Genomic DNA, 21,471 nt, shown 5'->3' with positions numbered 1-21,471 from the left:
AATCTTGCGAATTTTCCAAAATCTATCTCTTCTATCTCCTTTTTGTTTGATTCGAGCCACGGTCTATTGCTCACTCCGCGATGCTCTTTAGTTTCTTTGAGACGTGACAGCTCTCGAATAATCCTTGTCAATTTGAATCCTCAGGCAGCAAAGCATAATTGTATATTCCTCCACGAACTTCCAGCATTCTCTCGTTGTGTTTAATTAGACCATATTTGGGCAGTCACATTATATTCCAATTTATCAAGAAATTCGTTTTCCATGACAAACTTTTTTTATTTAGCAATCAAATTTGAATCAACACCTCTTTTCTATGATGAAAATGCAAAGCAATCATAAACAAAACAAAACAAAATATGTGACAGCCCAAAATTGACCCTAGTCGGGAAGTGGTTTCGGGACCACAAAATCGAGTCATAAAAATAATAAATTGCTATATTCTATGCTTATTATGTGTGTGCATGAGTATGTGGAAGTTTCATTCTCTAATTTTGCCAATTGCATGAGAAATTATTAAATAGGGATCAATATGAGACATGGTGAAATATGATAGACTAATTTTAAATGGTTTATTAGTGCATGTCAACACAAGGGTGGACTTGCATGTCAAATTGCCCAATTTTCTTTATAGTGGCCGGCCAAGATGGGTGTTGATGGGCAAATATATATGTTTAATTAGTTATTAAAATAAGAAATGGCATTATGTGAGAAAAAAATAATATTAGTGAAATAAAGTAAAGAAAACAAAGAGGAAGGAAGGCTCATCTTTCGTCTTCTTCATTGCCGAAATTGAGAAAGGAAAGATTGAAAAAAGAAACCAAGGCATTCGGCCATGGCTAGTTCAAGGGAAAGGTATGCATTGTGATTTTATTTTAATTGATGTTGAGATTAAGTTGATAAGTGTATAGTCTAGTTAACCCATAGCTAAATTCATGAATTCATTGTTGGGAGATAAGAATGGAAGTTGCCGTATGTATGGGTATATATGCACTTTGGAAAGGAGATTTTTGGGTGTTATTTGAGTTCTCTTTATGTATGTATGTGCATGAGTATTCGGTCATGTTATAGATTCATGTTGAAAAATGTTAATGATATATGTGTCATATAAATGTACTTGTGAATGAACTTGAGAATATCTAAATTATAGGTTGGAGGTGCTGAATGTAGTGTTGGATGAGTTTGGGGAAAAGTGCCATGTATTTTCGGATCACAAAAGTCTCAAATATTTGATGACTCAAAGAGACTTAAATCTGCGACAAAGACGTTGGCTTGAGTTGTTGAAAGATTATGAGCTTGTCATTGATTACCACCCGGGAAAGGCTAATGTGGTTGCGGATGCCTTAAGCCGGAAATCACTGTTTGCTTTACGAGCGATGAATGTGCACTTGTCTGTTCTACCCGACAATGTGATAGTAGCTGAATTAAAGGCCAAACCATTATTGATTCGTCAAATTCGTGAAGCTCAAAAAGTCGACGATGAATTGGTTGCAAAACGGGTTGAATGTATTCCGAATATGGAATCCGAATTTCAAATTGATGACGACGATTGTTTGAGGTTCAGAAGTCGGTTGTGTGTTCCAAGAAATTCAGAACTCATATCGATGATTCTAAACGAAGCCCATTGTAGCCGAATGTCAATTCACCCGAGGAGTACGAAAATGTACAACGATTTGAAACGTTGGTTTTGGTGGCATGGTATGAAACGAGACATCTCCGACTTTGTTTCGAAATGTTTAATATGTCAACAAGTGAAAGCGGAACATCAAGTGCCTTCAGGATTACTTCAGCCGATCATGATACCCGAGTGGAAATGGGATCGAGTCACAATGGACTTTGTGTCCGGACTGCCATTGTCAGCAAGTAAGAAGGATGCGATTTGGGTTGTTGTTGATAGACTGACTAAGTCGGCTCACTTTATCCCCATGCGTACGGATTTTTCATTGGATAAACTAGCCGAATTGTATGTTTCTCAGATTGTGAGATTACACGGGGTACCTAATTCTATCGTGTCGGATAGAGATCCGAGATTCACCTCGCGATTTTGGAAGAAATTGCAAGAAGCTTTGGGTACCAAGCTGCATTTTAGCACCGCTTTTCATCCACAAACCGATGGCCAATCTGAGCGGATAATTCAAATACTCGAGGATATGTTGAGATGTTGTGTTTTAGAGTTCTGTGGTTCATGGGAAAGATATCTGCCTTTGATCGAATTCGCTTACAACAATAGTTTTCAGTCAAGCATTAAGATGGCACCTTACGAGGCTTTATACGGTCGTAAATGCCGTACCCCATTATTTTGGACTGAACTTAGTGAAAGTAAGATCCTTGGGGTTGATTTGATTAAGGATGCCGAGCAGAAAGTCCGAGTAATTCGCGAAAGTTTGAGAACCGCTTCGGATCGTCAAAAGTCGTATGCGGATTTGAAAAGAAAAGACATTGAATATCAGGTTGGAGATAAAGTATTTCTCAAAGTTTCACCCTGGAAGAAGGTGCTTAGATTTGGTCGTAAGGGCAAATTGAGTCCGAGGTTCATCCGTCCGTACGAAATCTCCGAACGAGTTGGTCCAGTTGCGTATCGATTGATTTTGCCACCTGAACTTGAAAAGATCCACGACGTCTTTCATGTTTCGATGCTTCGACACTATAGATCTAATCCATCGCACATAATTAGCCCATCAGAGGTTGAAATTCAAGCCGATATGAGTTATGAAGAAGAACCAATGCGTATCCTAGCTCGTGAAGTGAAGGAGTTGCGAAACAAAAGGGTTCCGCTAGTAAAGGTGTTATGGCTCGAACACGGGATCGAGGAAGCTACTTGGGAAACCAAGAGCTCGATGAAAGAACGATACCCAAACTTATTTACCGGTAAGATTTTCGGGGACGAAAATTTCTTAAGTGGGGGAGAGTTGTGACAGCCTAAAATTGACCCTAGTCGGGAAGTGGTTTCGGGACCACAAAACCGAGTCATAAAAATAATAAATTGCTATATTCTATGCTTATTATGTGTGTGCATGAGTATGTGGAAGTTTCATTCTCTAATTTTGCCAATTGCATGAGAAATTATTAAATAGGGATAAATATGAGACATGGTGAAATATGATAGACTAATTTTAAATGGTTTATTAGTGCATGTCAACACAAGGGTGGACTTGCATGTCAAATTGCCCAATTTTCTTTATAGTGGCCGGCCAAGATGGGTGTTGATGGGCAAATATATATGTTTAATTAGTTATTAAAATAAGAAATGGCATTATGTGAGAAAAAAATAATATTAGTGAAATAAAGTAAAGAAAACAAAGAGGAAGGAAGGCTCATCTTTCGTCTCCTTCATTGCCGAAATTGAGAAAGGAAAGATTGAAAAAAAGAAACCAAGGCATTCGGCCATGGCTAGTTCAAGGGAAAGGTATGCATTGTGATTTTATTCTCATTGATGTTGAGATTAAGTTGATAAGTGTATAGTCTAGTTAACCCATAGCTAAATTCATGAATTCATTGTTGGGAGATAAGAATGGAAGTTGCCGTATGTATGGGTATATATGCACTTTGGAAAGGAGATTTTTGGGTGTTATTTGAGTTCTCTTTATGTATGTATGTGCATGAGTATTCGGTCATGTTATAGATTCATGTTGAAAAATGTTAATGATATATGTGTCATATAAATGTACTTGTGAATGAACTTGAGAATATCTAAATTATAGGTTGGAGGTGCCGAATGTAGTGTTGGATGAGTTTTAAAGAATAAAAATTTAGGTGACTAGAGGTTAATGACATTCGGCCAAAGGCTTGTGTGCTAGCAAAATCGGTATAAATGTTGTTCGATGTGTTGAATTGAGTAAGTTAGAGGTTGGAACACTTAAGGATTTGGCATCTCTATGACATTAGATATAAATGTATGAAAGGCTAAGTTTAAGTAGTAAGGCCGAATAGGTTATAGATAAGGCACTTGTGAGTCTTTGGCCAAGCAATTGACAAATTAAATTAGAGTTCTTGTGACGTATAATGTCAAGTCTAACTTGGTATATTTGGCCACCTAATTAAGTACATCGGTGGTGTTGAATGTAATCTTACACATTCGGCCATATGGGGTAAAAATGGGTCGAGTGTTCATGAGATGAAATTAGGTGTTTAAATAATGTTATAGTTGACATTGTGCATATATACATGCATTCGGCCATCTAATTGAGTATGAAGGTGGTGTTAAATCTAATTGTGATGCCCATTCCGAAGTATATATATACATATATATGTATATACACATAAGTATGCCCATTTGTGATGTTACCTTTAATTATGTGTATAATCGACTAAATGGGTAATTAGTGAGGATGGTTGCCAAATATACAAACATACATGGGCATGTGTAATTGAATTATGAATGTTTAGCAAGATGGTTAAACTAGTTGATTTATTGATTAAGCTCAAGGAGTTAAAGGAGGAGAATCAAGCTAAGGCAAAGAAAAGATCATCGAGTAGCCGAGTTGGAACCGTCCTACCCAACACAAAGTAAGTCATTAAGCATATAGTTTGTATTAATTTAAATGATCATAACGTCTATGTAATGATGCTGAATGGAATGATAAATATATATATACATGTATGTATGTGGTGATGAAAGTGTTGGATGAAGAGAAAAGAGGTGAGATGTATTGAGTTGTTGATCTCGGCACTAAGAGTGCGGGTATAAACATTTATGATCATGAGATTGGCGCTAAGTGTGCGGGTTTAAATTGTACAGCACTAAGTGTGCGAGTTTGATTATGTAGCACTAAGTGTGCGAGTTTGATTATGTAGCACTAAGTGTGCGAGCTTGATTATGTAGCACTAAGTGTGCGAGCTTGATTATGTAGCACTAAGTGTGCGAGTTTGATTATATAGCACTAAGTGTGCGAGTTGATTATATAGCACTGAGTGTGCGGACTTAATATATATTTTTGAAACACTATGGGCACTAAGTGTGCGACATTATTGAGTTAATCACGGACAGCGGATCGGGTAAGTACCTTGAGTTCGTGACTACTAGGCGCTATGTTTATATTTGAAGTTGAGCTTGGTAAGTTTCAACCTATGTGACAATTATAATTGAAGTCACGTACATAAGATTTATCGTGGAATAGGTGAAAGGTCGTTTAGTGATATGATTGTAACGAAAATAAAATGATGTATGAAAATGCCTCGAATAACCTATTGATTAGTATATGGAATGTGAATGCATGACTTGGTATGAGATTGAACCGATAGGTTTGAGGAACTATGGTATGGTTCGGTATGAATGGAGTAACTAGCCTCGTTCCATTTTGCTTCCTATTGTGATAATGTTATTAATGGATGGTAGTGCATTGCTTATGACTTACTGAGTTATATACTCACTCGGTGTTTCCTTGTCACCTATTTTAGGTTTCTTGGACTCGTCTCTTTTTGCGTGATCGGGCCGTCATTGGAGTCATCACACCGGCTAGCAAGTTTTTGTACTTTCTTCTTAGTCGGCTTAGGAGAACATTTCGGCATGTATAGGCTATTATGTTGTGTTTGAACTTTGGTATGTAAACTTTTAGCCATGCGAAAATGGCATAAATGTTCGGTTGGGTTTGGTTTCATAACGTTAGGTCGTAAATCTTGATAATTCGACCTTTTTATGCCATATGTCATGGTTGATTATTTTGGTGTTAAAATTCATGATATGGCAATAGTGTAGTAGGGAGATGTTTGACAATGATTAGCCTTTGGCATGGCTAGTCATGATCATAATTGGTGATATGTATGATGAATTACTAGTTAGATCAAGGAGAAATCACGAAATAGGCATAGTTGCTTTCGTAACAGATGCTGGCAGCAGCAGTGACGTGAGATTGAAAAATCACTAAAAATAGTAGGAGTGGAATTAATTAATGAATAAATTATGTAATCGAAGCTTGATGAGTCTATGTTCATATAGAAGTAACGAAATGATCATATGGACAGTATGTTAAGAGATATTCAGGTTCTCGTGAGACAGGGCCAGAACGGTTTCTGGATTCCCTGTTCCAACTTTTGAAATTCATTATAAATTAAGCAGAGATAATTAGGAGTCATGCCATATATGTACAGATTCCTCTCTGAGTCTAGTTTCTATAGAAACAAATGGAATCGGTATTGAAGCTCTGTGCAGGGAGATATCCAAGTCGTAATGCGCAAAGGTCAGTGTAGTCGATCCCTGTAACATGGGAGACTTTGACTAATAAACTGTACTAATTGGCCCGACCAAAAATTCTACAAAAATCCTACCATATAGGTATATGAGTCTAGTTCCAGGGAAAATTTACGGAACTGGATTTCGAGTTTCAGAACTCAAGATACGATTTTTAAAGCGACTAGTACGCAGATTGGCAGCTTGCCTGGGAAATGTCAAATAAGTGGTTTGAAGCCTGTTAACACCTCGTGTTCGACTCCGGCGACGGTCTCGGGTTCGGGGTGTTACAAAATATGTCAGTACAAAAGAAATAAACAACAGAATAGAACACTTATCTGGGTGACCACTAGGGTTTGGCGCGACTTTACCTAGGGTAGGTTCTTAGGGCTCTCTATATGCGGTTCGGTTCTAAGGCAAGGGTACCTAAATTAGCAGATTCCTCGATCCTCACCCATTATAGGCTCATATGGATCAAGTTTAATTTAGGGGAATACATTTCCCTATGGCTGAATGGAGATGAAAATTGCACGAAGACATAGGTACGGATGTATCCCGGAAGCGATCCACTATCCTGTACGGAGGTGAAAACCTCACGAAGGAGTAGCTTCTCACTTTTACTTAAAAAGGTGTGACCAACGATCATGCAATGCAATGTGTGGAGATATAAAAATTTAAAATACAAAACATGATGAAAACTATAACTCAAAACTGATGAAATGCAATGAGAAGATCATATGTTAAAAACCAAAGTTTCAACTTTCGACAAAAAAGAAAATTAATCAATTTATAGCTTGACTCTCTTATGGTCCCCAGCGAAGTCGCCAAGCTGTCGAAACCATTTTTATTTTGAAAAATGGGGTCGACTTTTAAAACGAAAATGGAGTCGCCACCAATCTTTTTTCGAGGTGTGATCGGGTCACCTTGAGATTAATCATTTTAATAAAATATTTTGATTTATTAAAATAATGATTTTGGTCTACAAAATTTGAGAAAACGGGCCCGGGAGTCGGTTACGCACGAGGAAGGATTAGCACCCTCGTAACGCCCAAAAATTGGTACCTAATTGATTAATTAACGTCCTAATGTCGAAAATTTGAAAAGATTTTAAAATACGATCCTCTTTAAAAACCTGAATAAATCGAATTTGATGTTAAGACCTCCTTGTCCCGAAGTAATAAGATGTCACATCCAATAAGTTAGGATACAGCATTTTAACCCTCGAAACTAAGTTTGTCTCATGCATTAAAGTTTAAAAAGGATATTCGGTTATTTAGATAAAAAAAATCGAAACCCAGTAAGTTAGGGCACGATTTTCTCAAAGCTCCAAAGTACCAAATATTGCCTTATTTTTAGAAGTTTTCTTTTTTAAAATTGGGGAAAATTGATGCAATATTAAAACGATGCGTAAAAACTTTGATAAAAAAACGGAAATATGAAAATATAAATAAACAATTTATAAAACACATAATGGCAATTATTTAAATACTAGCATCAATAATCAAAGACCAATGAATTTAAAACAAAGAGTATAAAAAATATATATAAGGCAAAATAAAATGTAAACAAATTTAAAAATAATGAATTTGAAAATGAATAATAAGGGAAAAAGAAATTTGAAATAAACAATATACAAATCAATAAATAAATTATATATCTATAAAAAAGGTAATATATGTATAAGTTTGAAATAAATAATATATAAAAAATGAAAATATGTAATATATAAAGTAATAATATATAAATGAGTTTAAAAATAAATATTGTGTAATAAGGAATTTAGAACAATTTATACACAAAACATCTTAAAAATAAATGGTATATAAAATAGATAGTATAAAATAAAATTTACAATTGATAATATATGGAAAAAAAATTTAAAGCAAATAATCAAACAATTTAAAATGGATGATTTATAACACGAGTTTTTAAAAAATAAACAACATGTGTGACATAATATTAAAAACAAATAAAGTATATAATTAATGGAAGAAAATAAAATAATGATAAGAATGGTTAAATGAATAAACAATATGTAAATAAGAAAGTTGTTTGATAAATAAACGAATAAAAGTAAAAGAATAATTAATGATTAAACAATTAAATGGATAAATAAAAAAGGTTAAAAAAATGCTTAGGTCAGCCTAACTCTCACAATATGAAGATTCAATGAAATTCCTCCACCAAAATCCAACTCAAATGAAAGCAACTTAAAAAGAAACGAAGATGAACGAAGAACAAAATAAGAACAAGACCCAAGAGAGGGAGAAATTTGAGTGAATACTCTTAAGAATTATTATTGCTCCAAACTCAAGTGTTTTACAATGAAGGGAGAGGCCTCTATTTATAGTTGAGTCTCCCCAAATCCAACGGTACAGATCAATTACATCAACGGCTAAGATTAAAGGGTATCTACAAATTAAATCTCTAATAATACAAAATCATATCTTCTAAGATTGCATATCATATCTAAGATTGCATATCATTGAAGATTATGTTTCCATATGTGTCAAGCTTGTAGATGGACCTTCAACCTTTTCAAGTAATGGGTCATTCCGATTGGGCCAAATGATATAATTTTAGACTGGACTTGGACTTTGTTTTATTATTTTGAATTTTTTTTTGTGAGCCCAGGCTAAATTGACCTATTACACTATTTATAGAACTAAACTTAAATTTTAATTGAAATATATCTTCAAATTTTTTTCTATATTATACTTGGGATTATATTCAAATTAAAACTTTGAATTTGAAGCAATCTATACATATAGCAACTTCAAATAAATTCAAGTTTTGTATGATATAAAAATTTATATTTTTCATATATATTATATTTACTCCTCCTTTATCAACAACTTATATATTATAAAATATTATATTATTAATAAACTTATGAATTATTATACCAAAGACACTAATTCAGAATTTGATACAAAAATATTTCATAAATATATATATATTATTATAAAGACAATATATTATTATATTTAAAAACTAATTATTTTAAATTATATTATATTTATATTTTAATTTCAATTTAGTAACATGATAGAAAACAGAGAGGATATTCTCGTTGATTCAAAAGTGTTTCTAAACTCATGCTTATATATATATATGTATGTATGTATAGATATATATGTTATATTTAAAGAGAGCCTCATTTTTAAACTAAGTTTTAAATATGATTTTCTTGCCATTAATAATAAACTACTTTAAACAAGTACTTTCTTTTTTAAATTTCTAATATCTTGCTTTTATGAAATTTGCATAAATTTTTTAAAAAAAAATTAAAAATTTTAACACGATTTAACATGAATATTTTAAAATAAATTGTTTAATTTTTCAAAATTTATAAAAGTTTATATAAATGTTTTAAAAATAGGTAAAAATATGTTAAAACACATTACGCTTGCTCATTAAACATGTATAAAAATTAAATACATTTTCATTGTAGTTTAATTATATAAATATTTGATTTAAAAATTTATTTAAATGAAAATTTTAAAAATTATTTTAAGAAATTTTTAAAACTCAATTAAAAATTTTTAAAATTATTAAATATAGTTTAGTTTATAACTATAATATAAACACATGCATTGCAGGATATAAAAAACTAATATCATATATATAGCAACATATTCTTTCATTTTTAGTAACTTTAAATTGTGAATGAGTTATATATTTGTTAAGTGTGACTAGTTAAACATTTACAATAATTTCAATGCAAATTTTATCAATCCTTTGAACTCAATAGAAAAAGGTTCAATTAGAGCATGAAATTTTCCATTCCACAAAATCCCGTTAAATTTTAAAAGATTAAGTTTTTTTTTATTGGAGAAAGAATTGTATGAAACTGTAGTTTTACGTTATCCTTGTCACTTTCTAATAAGAGAATAACAACTCAAATTTAAACTACAAATACTAAAATTCAGGAGGAAAAATATGATTTGTCATTCTCATATTAAAAATAGAATAAAAATTATGTGAAATCACAATTTCATATAATCCCTTCTTTTTTTAACGCATGTAAATTTTCGTAAATTACGGGTATTTTCAAACTTCATTTATGCCTTTGAAATTCGGTGGAATTATATTGCCAATTTTATCAATCTAATTATCCTATTTTTATAATCTAATTTTAATATTTTCCATACTCGCAAAATTTGCTTATCACAATTTTTGGTATCATAGATATTTCCAATATCCATAAATTAAGTCATAGGTCAATTGTATAATTATGGTAATAGAGGTGCTCATGGGCCGGGCGCCCCGGCCCGGCTCGACGGCCCGCTCGAAATATGGGAGGGTTTGGGTAAAAATATAGGCCCGAAATATGGGCTTGAGCAAAAAACGAGGCCCGTTTAGAAAACGGGCCGGGCCTCGGGCACCACTTTTTTGGCCCGAGCCCGGCCCGGCCTGATATAATAAATATATTTATTTTTTTAATTTTAAAATATTTTTACATACTTTTTTAAAATTTTTAAATTTTTTTTAATTTTAAAATATTTTTTAATTTTTTTTAATTTTAAAATATTTTTAAAATACTTTTTTTAATTTTTTAAAATTTTTAAAATAAAAATGGGCCAGGCCGGGCCGGGCCCAGGCTTATGATTTTTTTCCCGGGCCGGGCCTGGACAAAATCTTAGGCCCATATTTAGGACCCGAGCCGAACCCGGCCCGGCCCGGCCCATGAGCACCTCTAGTAAGTAATGACATTAACTATTAAGCAATAATGTTGAATATTCCCATAAAGGAAATAATAAGTTGAATATGATAATAATAGTAATTTGACTCGTGACTAATAAATAATAAATAATTGTAGAATTTAGGTTAAAACAATTTGAATGCATTAACTTCAATTTTATCATTTACTTTGGATTTGTTTGGACAGTACAAAATAATTGAATGAAAGTATAATTATTGGGTAGTAATTACATTTTCTTATAATAATAAAGAAATGTAATTCTTTAAATGTGTTTGGCTTATATCGTAATTTCTTATGTTATGTTTTATAGTACAAATTGTAATTATACAGTTGTATCATTTATATTTTTTAAAATATTAATTATTATAAAAAATTATTAGTATGATAAAGATAATTTCTAAACAAGTAACAAAAATTATTAGTCTAAAAATGCTATTGACAACAATAACGAGAAAAATAAGCATCATATTTAATTTTATCTAATTGTTCTAGTGCATATTTGTTGGGTTATTGCATCTTTAATATTTAACATATTCTCCTTATAATAATCTATTGGTTCTTGACCGATTTCATCATCATCTGAATTTGAATTTGCATAATTAAGATCATTAAGATCTCCTTCTTTCATGTACTTTTGAAGTATGAATAATCTCAATTCCAACTATGATTGAAGTTATGAAATATTCAACATGTTATTACTATCCAACCCTTTTTTTTTTGGCTATACTAGGGTAATGTTGTTAATATACAAAATATTTACCAAGAAACCTAGAATCTAAAAGTTTCCTCATTGTTTCCCTTCAACTAACCCTAAAACATAAAACCCTAGGTCCCTATAAATAATCATGAAAATAACTTGAGTTTCATCGGTATTTACCAAGTACCAACGTTGGTGAAGTTTGTTGAATACAGCGAACTCGATCCTTCAGGCAAGTCTTAGTTCTCGAGTCTTTCCAAGAAAATGCAGAGAAAGTTTTTTGAGAGAAAAATTAAGTCTACCAAAGAAAGCACAAAACTTGATCAGGAAGCCAATGCTCGTTTTATACAAGTGCACACGAAAGGAAAGCTTAGTGGGCAAGTTTATCCTCCCACTAGTCTTTCTTCAATACCCCTGACTAATAACATTCTCTCTCATCTTAAATTAATGTCACTTCAATTTCAGAAGCCCTGTCTCATACTAACTAGTACTCTTTAGGCCAACTAAATGGTTCCAAATAAAATAATAATAAAGTCGGCCATTCTTTTAAACTAAAGGCTTAGCACTTAAGGAATAAACATTAACGTATATCAACTAGGGTGGCATATACCCTGTAAGGGAGTCCATTAGACCACCAAACTCACTTTAATAAATACTTCATCCAAAGGCACATTCTATTGTCTTCGAGCACTTAGTCATATCTAGTAACATATTCACTCGAAACATGTTCTATAAGTCTTACTTCTAATAACAATACTCGAATACTGTGGCTGTGACGGGCGGGATGTTACACAATACATCTTCATATCTCAATTTCTATATTCACAATGCTTCTGTTCAAATCGTACCCAATAGCAATATAATCCACTCCATAATCATGAATTTATTCATTTTGGTACTTGTCTCAATATTCAATTGTAAATATCCCAAATTGTTTCACTCGTCACCAAACAGTTGATCATAGTAGTATACAATATATAATATCGTAAAAATACAAAGATTAAATAATTGTTAAACCATAGAAACACTTACTGAAACTCGAACTACTCATCGTGGATTTTAGCTTTCCCCGTTCCTTTTGATGTGCCTATATCTTTTTTAGCTACGATTAATAATTTCATAAAGAAATATAAAATCAAACTCTAGCTCGATTCACAATTAATTACAAAATCACCTGAATTTTTTATTTTATTCAATTTAGTCCTTAAAACTGAAATGATCATTACTTTCACATTTAAACCTCATTTTTCAATTCATTTTCAAATACATTCTTATTTAATTCTCTAGAAACAATATTTATAGAATTTTCTTATCAATATCTACATAATTACATTTTAGTCCTTACGTTCAAACCTAACAAGTTTCACTTTATAATTTAGTCCTACTAGACATCCAAACCTAACATGCAACCATTTAACACCAAAAGATTCTAAAGTCATCAATGGTTGCATTTCAAAACTTTAACATTTATGAAAAATAACACAGGGGTCAGCTTGGTTAAGCTCTTGGGATGTCAAAAGCATAAAAATTACAAGAAAAGACTAAATTGCACTAACCAATTGAAGCTTTAAAGTTAGAAACCCTTGGACCGATTTCGTTCTTCTTTTCTTTCTCTTGTATATGGTTTTAAAGGCTTGGAGAAGATGAAGCCTTCTACCTCCTTCCACTAATCTTTTATCATTTCATTATTTTTTTATGTTTTGTTTTATTGTTTTAATTAAGCTAAAATTTTATAATGAAAATACATATAACTTAGTTTATAACCGGCCACTATGGATTACTAGATGAAATAATTACTTAATGGTCCATATTTTATTTCTAATTGATAAAAATCTTTAGTATTTAAACTTTCACCACTTTTGCAATTGAATCCCTGTACCTTAATTAATCACTAATTCAATTACTTATCAAAATTTCAATTCACCAACAATATAACTTCATTAGTATTTAATAAAAAGTATTTACGATCCCGGTCTACGAAAATGAGGTCCCGAAATCATGTTTTCTAACACCGCTGACTTTCAGATCGTTACAATATCATTCCAAATAAACCAACCAAACCATTCAATTATCAATCTTTACCTAAGTCAAGTCATATAAAATCATGCCATTTCATTTCCATTTCAAGCACTTAAACATATATGCACATATATTCATTCAACTTACCATTTTTTCAATACTAAACTTTTAGCATATCTAATGACATATTCAAGTTTAAAATCATCACCCAAACCACGTCAAACATTAGCTAATTCATACACCATTTGGTACATACCAACTTTTCAACAACTCAATATTTTCCACAAGTATCAAACACACCCAATGATCAAAAGATAGTGACCACTTTCTTAACATCTAATCCCTATATACATGCCACAATCCCAAAACTCAAAGTGATAAAAAAAGCTACCCATTTGATGATAGGATAGTGCGAGCTTCGAGTTGATCCCGCTTGACGCATTCTGCAAGGTAACGATCTATAAGGGAAAAGGAAAACAAACAGGGTAAGCATATAGAATGCTTAGTAAGCTTATAGGCATTGAACAAAAGCTTACTTTAGTTTTCAATTAAGCACAATAAGCTATTAGCTTAACATAGATAGTCTAGATATGGCAAATCACAACAACAACGATGTGAGATTTAACATGAAATAAAACCATATAATATCTTATTCACTTATCAAACCAATTCATGTCCTATTGTGCAATAATTTTTCAATTTCATTCAATCAAGGTATAATGAAATCACATATGTTCATGGCATTAATCCAATGAAATATTCAAGTTCAATTCCACATTTCTATATATGAACATCAAGGTCATTATATCCCATTTTCCATTTCTCATTTCATATGAACTATATCACTCGATGAACTCTAGTAAACAGACTCAGATACTTAGGTATCTACATCACACCAGTTGCTCATCTGAGCTAAACATATTCGTGTCAAGTTACCAGTCCAGGCTAAAATTTTATATGACACATTCGATTGCTTTTCCAAGTTGAGAACATACATGTCAAGTAACCTATCCAGGCTAAACCTTAAAAATGACATTAGGTTGCAAGTCCAAACTAAACCTATGTCACATATATCTTCGAGTCCGCAAGAAATGCTTGATCTTGGTAATATTTGTAACCAATCTCGTACAAGCGTGCAGAAAACTTATTGGCATGCCAATCGTATCCTAACCTTTACTCAGTTCAAACAAGCATCTATTACACAAATTGACATTTCTTTACAATTTAGTCCAAATATCACCTTTCATGGCAATTTACCATCAATTAACTCACAAACAATTATACCTATACAAACTAAACACATTATTATTTAACCACATAAATACCATATGAACTTACTTGGTCAAAACAACAAGCAAATTGAATTTTCAAGGACTAATAGACAATTTTGGCTTTTCCCAATTATCTTTGATTTGACCTAATTCTTAATCTATTCAATTATTTTAGACAATTCATCAATACCAAATATTTTTATATCATTCCATAATATGCATAAACCTATTTAATTCTATTTTTTAATGCCCCTTAAGTTTTTCATTTTATTCAATAAATAGCAATATCTTTTAATTTTGAGCTTCAGTTTGAAAATAGATCTTAGTCACATCCTTTAGGGACCCTCTACTATCTATTATTATGGAATTTTCACATCAATTTCATAATTTAGTCACTTTAGTCCTTATGTACAAAAACTAACAGTTAAACATTTTAATTTAAACATTTTTCATATCTAAGCTTAAAGTCTATCAATTTAACACCAATTTATTCAAGAAATCATCAATGGCAACTTTCAAAAACTATAACAGTTGTAAAAATTGGTACATAGGCTAGCTAAATCAAACTTTTATGACCTCGAAAACATAAAAATTACAAGAAAAGGACTTAGAAAAGCTTACCAATTGACGACCGAATGCTAAATATTCAAAAATGACTTTTTCTTTAGGTTTTTAGACTTGGTTCGATTGAAGAAGAAGAAAATATGAGCATCCTCACTTATTTTTGTTATTTATACCTTAATCAATTAATTAACTTAAATTAATCAAGATTTATTAACTAAATCTTTCATTAAACAAAATAAATGGATTCTTCCATCACAAAACACTAACATATATTACAAAATAGTTTGTTTACCATTATGGACCTTTGGTTAATTGCTATTTAAGTCCCTAAGTCTTTGGCCAATTAAAAACTTATAGCAATAAGACTTTTACAATTTAGTCTCTATACTTTAATTAAGCAATTAATAGACAAAATTACCAGACTGAACTCTAATATTCTTTTATATCAACATCGTAAATATTTATATTTAATATTTAATATTTATAGACTCAGTTTATGAAAACGGAGTTCCAAAACCGCCTTTTCCGACACCACTGAAAATCAGGTTGTTACAACTCTCCACTCCTTAAGAAATTTCGTCCTCGAAATTTACTTGAGATAAACTAAGGGTATTACGAATTCATAGTTTCTTTCGGCTCCCACGTCGCCTCTTTTGTATCGTGACAATGCCACATTACTTTCATTAGTGCCACCCATTTGTTTCTCAATTCTTTTACTTCCCGAGCTAAAATCTTAACCAATTTTTCACCATACGTCAAGTTAGATTGTAACAACCTAACAATATCTATAATTCTTAATAACAATGATTTGAACAACATTAACACTAACTTACTTCAATGGCAACCATAATAAAAACACAATTCTTTATATCACACATAAAACATCTTAAACAATTTCCCAATATATAATATTGATAACGAAAACTAATACATTTATCATACCACTAATTTATGTATGATGGAAAAAAAACACTTAACTGATTAGTTGAGTTATTGATCTTTTACTTATTATGTGGAATGTTTCTAAAATGATTACGAATGAAATATTTTAAGAGAGTTGAATTTTGAATGAATTTTTACATTCCTTTTTCAATGAAACCATACAATGTAAAGGAAAGAGAAAGGGTTTAGGCCAACTTAAAGTTGACACATCATGTCACAAGATTGTTAAGAAATTGTTAGCAATATTGTAACACCTAAGCTAATGTCTTTACAACATGAATTGATTGCACAATATATTTTGCACGTCTTCACAAAATGATTGCACAATAAATCTTGCACATACTAAAGAAAAACTCAACAATTGTAAAAACATATTTTAAAAGTAAATTTTAGGTAAACCTAAAATGAGAAATAATATTTTATTTTGTTATTTATTAAAATTAAAAACCCATAAATACAAGTATAGTTTTTTATGAAGAAAATAGAAAAAGAATTAAGAATACTTTATGGATAGCCATATAGGTAGCTCACAAGTCACAATCGGGAGCTGCAAACATAGTAAACAATTTTCATTAATTTATATAATCTACAATTAGGTCATGCATTAATTGCACATCAAATCTCAGTAAAATTTTGACGGTCCATACACCATTACACATCAATTCAACAAAGTACACTTACTTTTTTATTAACCAAGTTTCCATTAAAAAAAAAGTGCCCTCTCTACATGTACAAAAAAAGAGAGAGAAAAAAAAAAAGAACAGAAAAAGTGCTAGTGGGGGGATTCGTCACTAATAGATGCTCCCATCATGCACACCACAGACACCAATGGTTAATATTTGCTAAGCCAATACCAAAATCTGATCAAACCCCCCTCCCCCAAAATCCCCACTTTCAAGCTCTTCAAATCCAAGATAACCCTACAATCCAAAGGGTCATAATAGCAAAAGTGAAGAAAAAGTTTATATTCTTTGTGAAGAGACCCACAGCATTGCTTTGATCATTGAAGCCGGTTTCTGTTGTCCCTGTTGGACCTAAGGTTGTCCCTGCACCACCAAACACTGTGCTTGGAGTCCCTGTGGTTGAGCCAGTGGTGGTTGGTGTCCCGGTTGTTGTCCCAGTTGGTGCGGTCATGCCTGTGCTACTGCAAATTAAAAAAAGAAAAAGAAAAAAGTAAACCGTGGTTGATCTAAAAGGGAATCAATCCTGCTATGAAAGCATATAGGTAACATGACAAAATGTCCAACAAGAAGGAATTAGTAAAGTTAAAAAAAAGACAAATAACTTTTACAAATTTCAACATCATGGCAGCTCATTTTGCTGTTTAAACAAAGATGCTTTTTCAAGAAATCAAAGAAAGATAACATCAGAGAATAGTTTATGAAAAAGTTTCTTTTTTTTGAAAAAAAGGTTCACTGAAATATATCAGAAAGGAAACTTCCATGGATGTAAATGATTCAATAAGCTGAAAGGTTTAATCTTAATGCTAAACTGGGTTGGTTCAGGTAGTTGTTTAAGTACTTGTTAACACCCTGGCTAGCATTAGCAATAATTTCATTTTATATATGATTTGTAAGTATACTTTCAGTCCTTTGGCATAAAGTTTGATCTTAATAAGCATACCTAGAGGGAAAGCTGCAAGTAGAAGCAATATCTGGAAATCACAAAGAAAAGTTAGGGAAAGTTCAAAATGGAAGGAAATAAAGAAACAAAGAAAGGGCTTAAGGGAGTTACTTGAAGGAGGATTGGCACTAACAGTAGCAGTGCCTGAAAAATCACAGCTTCCTTGTGCTTGACCTTTCTTTTGGAAATAACTATTGACAGCATAGTTGCAGTGATCTTTCACAGTGTTGGGGTTATAGCAACCACCTTTTTGTAGAATTGCAGAACAATCAGCTCCAGCTCCACAAGCATAATCGAGGGCCTTTTGAAGAGCTTGATCCCCTAACCCATCTTTACATAAGCAATAAGTAGCACCTACACATACACAACACACAAAAATATGTCAACTTTTTAACAAACAAACAAACAAAACCCCATTTCTGAAATCTTGAGTTATGGTGACTCAAGTTGAAAAAAGAAGAGAAAAACACCAAAAAGAAGCAAAGAACTTACTTGAATGGCCAGTCATGGCTAAGAACAGCAGTAGGGAGAATAAAAGAGACATGATCGATGATGATGCAGAGATTTAGAGACGAAAAATAAAGAGAAACCAAAGACAGCAAAAGAGAAAATGGAGAGTTCTAGACAGAATATTAAGAGAAAAAGAAAAGAAAAGAAAACGGTACGACGGTGGGTAGAGGTAGTGACTGACTGGTGATAATGATATGATATATAAGCCTCTTTTTATTACAATAATAAGCCTTAAAAATAAATACACCTTAAGTGCTGCCGTGGGAAACTGAGCAAAACAAGACTTTAAAAAAAGGGGGTTTTGTCATGTATTTGAGTGTTAAATATTCATTAATATGAATTTACAGAAGCATTGTCTTCAGATTCTCAAACGGTCATAAACTCAAGTGAAGGTGAAGGATTAACCGCATCAACAGGTTTAGGTTAGGAAGAAGGGAACTGTGAAAGTGGAGGAGTAAGAGAGGGTCCTACTTTTGGGATCCATTTATCAATGTGCTGTCACCACTCTGTGCTATTCATATTCTTACCCTTTTATTTTATTTTTTAAAATTATATAAAACAGATCTTAATTTTATAATGTGTACAATTATAGCCGTTGATATTCATTGATTAAAGAGGCCTAAGTTTTCTTTCGGGTATTTTACCAAAAAAAACCTTTTTTTTAAAAAATTATCGAAATGAGCCAATTATTTAATTATTTATCGGAATAGTATATTTTCCGAAAAATCGTGTTTACGTCAGCGCGGTGACTAGGGCACGATTTGTTGCCACATCATCAAATCACTCTGATGTGGACGCAATTTCATGCCACATGGCGCGGTCCGGGGGACGCGATTTTGTCGTTTTTCCCACGTTAGGTTTTTTCGGCTTTTAAGACTTAGGGTTTAGGCTTTTTAGGGTTTTTAGGTCTTGGAAGAAATAATTTCGAGTTGACGTTTCTGATCAAATAGTATAAAATCGTTTTTAGCAGGATGCTATTTGAGAAGAATTTGTGAAATCGCGCCCTAGTGGACGCGCTTTTGCTACAGTAGGTCATGGAAGAAATAAATTTTTTTTTACGTTTCTGAGCAAATAGTATAAAACTGCTTCTAGCAGGATGCTATTTGAGAAGAATTTGTGAAAATCGCGCCCTCGTGGACGCGCTTTTGCTACAGTAGGTCATGGAAGAAATAATTTTTTTGACGTTTCTAAGCAAATAGTATAAAATCGCTTCTAGGAGGATGCTATTTGAGAAGAATTTGTGAAAATCGCACCCTCGTGGACGCGCTTTTGCTACAGTATCATGTTTGGGCTGAGGCTATAAATTAGGCAGAAAATGTTCTCAGAATGCATAAGTCACAGCAGAAACAATTTAGAGAGGCTAAAAAGGTTAGAGTTCCAAATATGAGTGAACGTATTAGTGTTGTTATTTACTACGATGGTGAGGTTTGCCACACCGAGAATGGTGTTGTTTTGTTGTCGGAGAATACGGTGCGACTGGTTTTTAACCAGAACAAAGATTTGACAGAACTTCGTAAAAGAATTAGGCATAAAAATTTTTGGAACGACGCCAATGAAAGTTTTGTCTATCACGTATCGATTTTGTTCTTCTGTTGATCCGGTGACACATAACTCGTTCGACATAAAATGTGCTCGTAGCTTGGAGGTAATGGTGCAGACTCATCTTGCTAGTGGAGCACCTTATATTGAGTTATATGTGCAATTTACATCGCCAACTGATGTACTTGCGACCGGTGTTCGAGATGTATACACGACCCCTGGCCGACACTCGGTTAGCGGGTTACAAAATACGGAACAGCCCATGTTCGGTAGCGGTGTCAAATGCACATCCCCTGCAAGACACTCTGTCGGTGGATGAGACATTTACGTCGGTGGCTCGACGTTTGATGCTGGAAATACGTACTGGGGAACGACATCAAGTTCTAGTGGGTGGCAATCTACATCCAATTGGGGACGTTATCAAATGCCCAGAAGAAGGGATGACGTACTCCCAACGAAGTCAATCGGTGAGGGGGCCTCGTACGCTGCAAATGATTATGGGTTAGAAGATGACTCTGATGTGGATCCACCTCGAGAGCCCGGGCCAGATGGTGGAGAAGTTGGCTTATTTTCTGAACCGGAGCCTATTCCAACAGAACCTGAAGATGCTGAAAGGAGTTCAGATGAAGAAGAAAATCCTCGATTCAGAGCATACTCACCTCTAGGCCACATACATAATGCCGATCTGTCTGCAGATAATGCGTTAGAGTTTCCAGATCTACCACACCGGTTGCGTGATCATACAAATTCGGGGGTAAATTCCGGTGAATTTGAAGTTGGTAATCAGTTTACCAACAAGGATAGTTTTATTGGTGCTTTGAAACAACATAGCATAAAAAATGGCGTTAACTACCACGTCGTTAAATCCAAATCTGATAAGTTTGAGGTAAAGTGTGCGGTCCAAGACGACACATGTTCATGGAAAATCTACGTCTCGTTAAGGAAAAGGACAGGGTTGTGGGAGATTAAAAAGTAATAACACTGGGGGAGTCGTCTGATGACTGGGATTTCTTTCTCTCTAGGTTAAGGAGGCATGTGTGCCCCCAACTTGATATCTGTGTCATTTCAGATCGGGACGCCGGTATACTAGCTGCGTTTGATCGACAGGGAAGCTTATGGCAGCGCACACACTATAGATATTGCCTAAGACACGTTGCTTCGAACTACTACAAGTAATATCCATCTAAGAGCGAACGACGACAAGTGACCAACATAGGTATTTAGTCTATATCTGTGTTATTTCGTTTGTCAATTTGAATTAGTTTTATTGGTAGAAGTGGTATAAATTATTCGCTATGATCTTATATTGGCAGGGTATGAAATAAATAAAGATCGTTTTCACGAGATGTTGGTAATTTTACGTTCAATTAACGGTGAAGGGGTGGACTACCTTTGTAACATACGACGGCGGCCTACGATATGGTCATATGACGTCGAA

The 21,471-nt window shown here is 33.1% G+C and overlaps 1 protein-coding gene across 2 annotated transcripts; it reads right to left on the bottom strand.

The window, feature by feature from the left end:
• Nucleotides 1-17,023: 17,023 nt before the first annotated feature.
• Nucleotides 17,024-18,992, bottom strand: LOC107920421 (PLASMODESMATA CALLOSE-BINDING PROTEIN 3). Of its 2 annotated transcripts, none has more exons than XM_016850134.2 (4): nt 18,477-18,992; nt 18,096-18,338; nt 17,985-18,015; nt 17,024-17,505 (listed from the first exon to the last, which is right to left on the bottom strand). In XM_016850134.2, exons 1-4 carry the CDS (start codon nt 18,526-18,528, stop codon nt 17,265-17,267), a joined length of 567 nt encoding a protein of 188 aa, XP_016705623.1. In that variant the 5' UTR covers nt 18,529-18,992; the 3' UTR covers nt 17,024-17,264. The 2 variants fall into 2 exon arrangements, with proteins under 2 accessions (XP_016705623.1, XP_040964729.1); XM_041108795.1 differs by having other exon boundaries at nt 17,024-17,502.
• Nucleotides 18,993-21,471: the final 2,479 nt, after the last annotated feature.

The sequence above is a fragment of the Gossypium hirsutum genome, chromosome D13, assembly GCF_007990345.1.
Source record: "Gossypium hirsutum isolate 1008001.06 chromosome D13, Gossypium_hirsutum_v2.1, whole genome shotgun sequence".
Taxonomy (NCBI): Eukaryota; Viridiplantae; Streptophyta; class Magnoliopsida; order Malvales; family Malvaceae; genus Gossypium; species Gossypium hirsutum.
The sequence above is the reverse complement of the archived record's forward strand: the minus strand, read 5'-3'. Positions and strand labels throughout refer to the sequence as shown.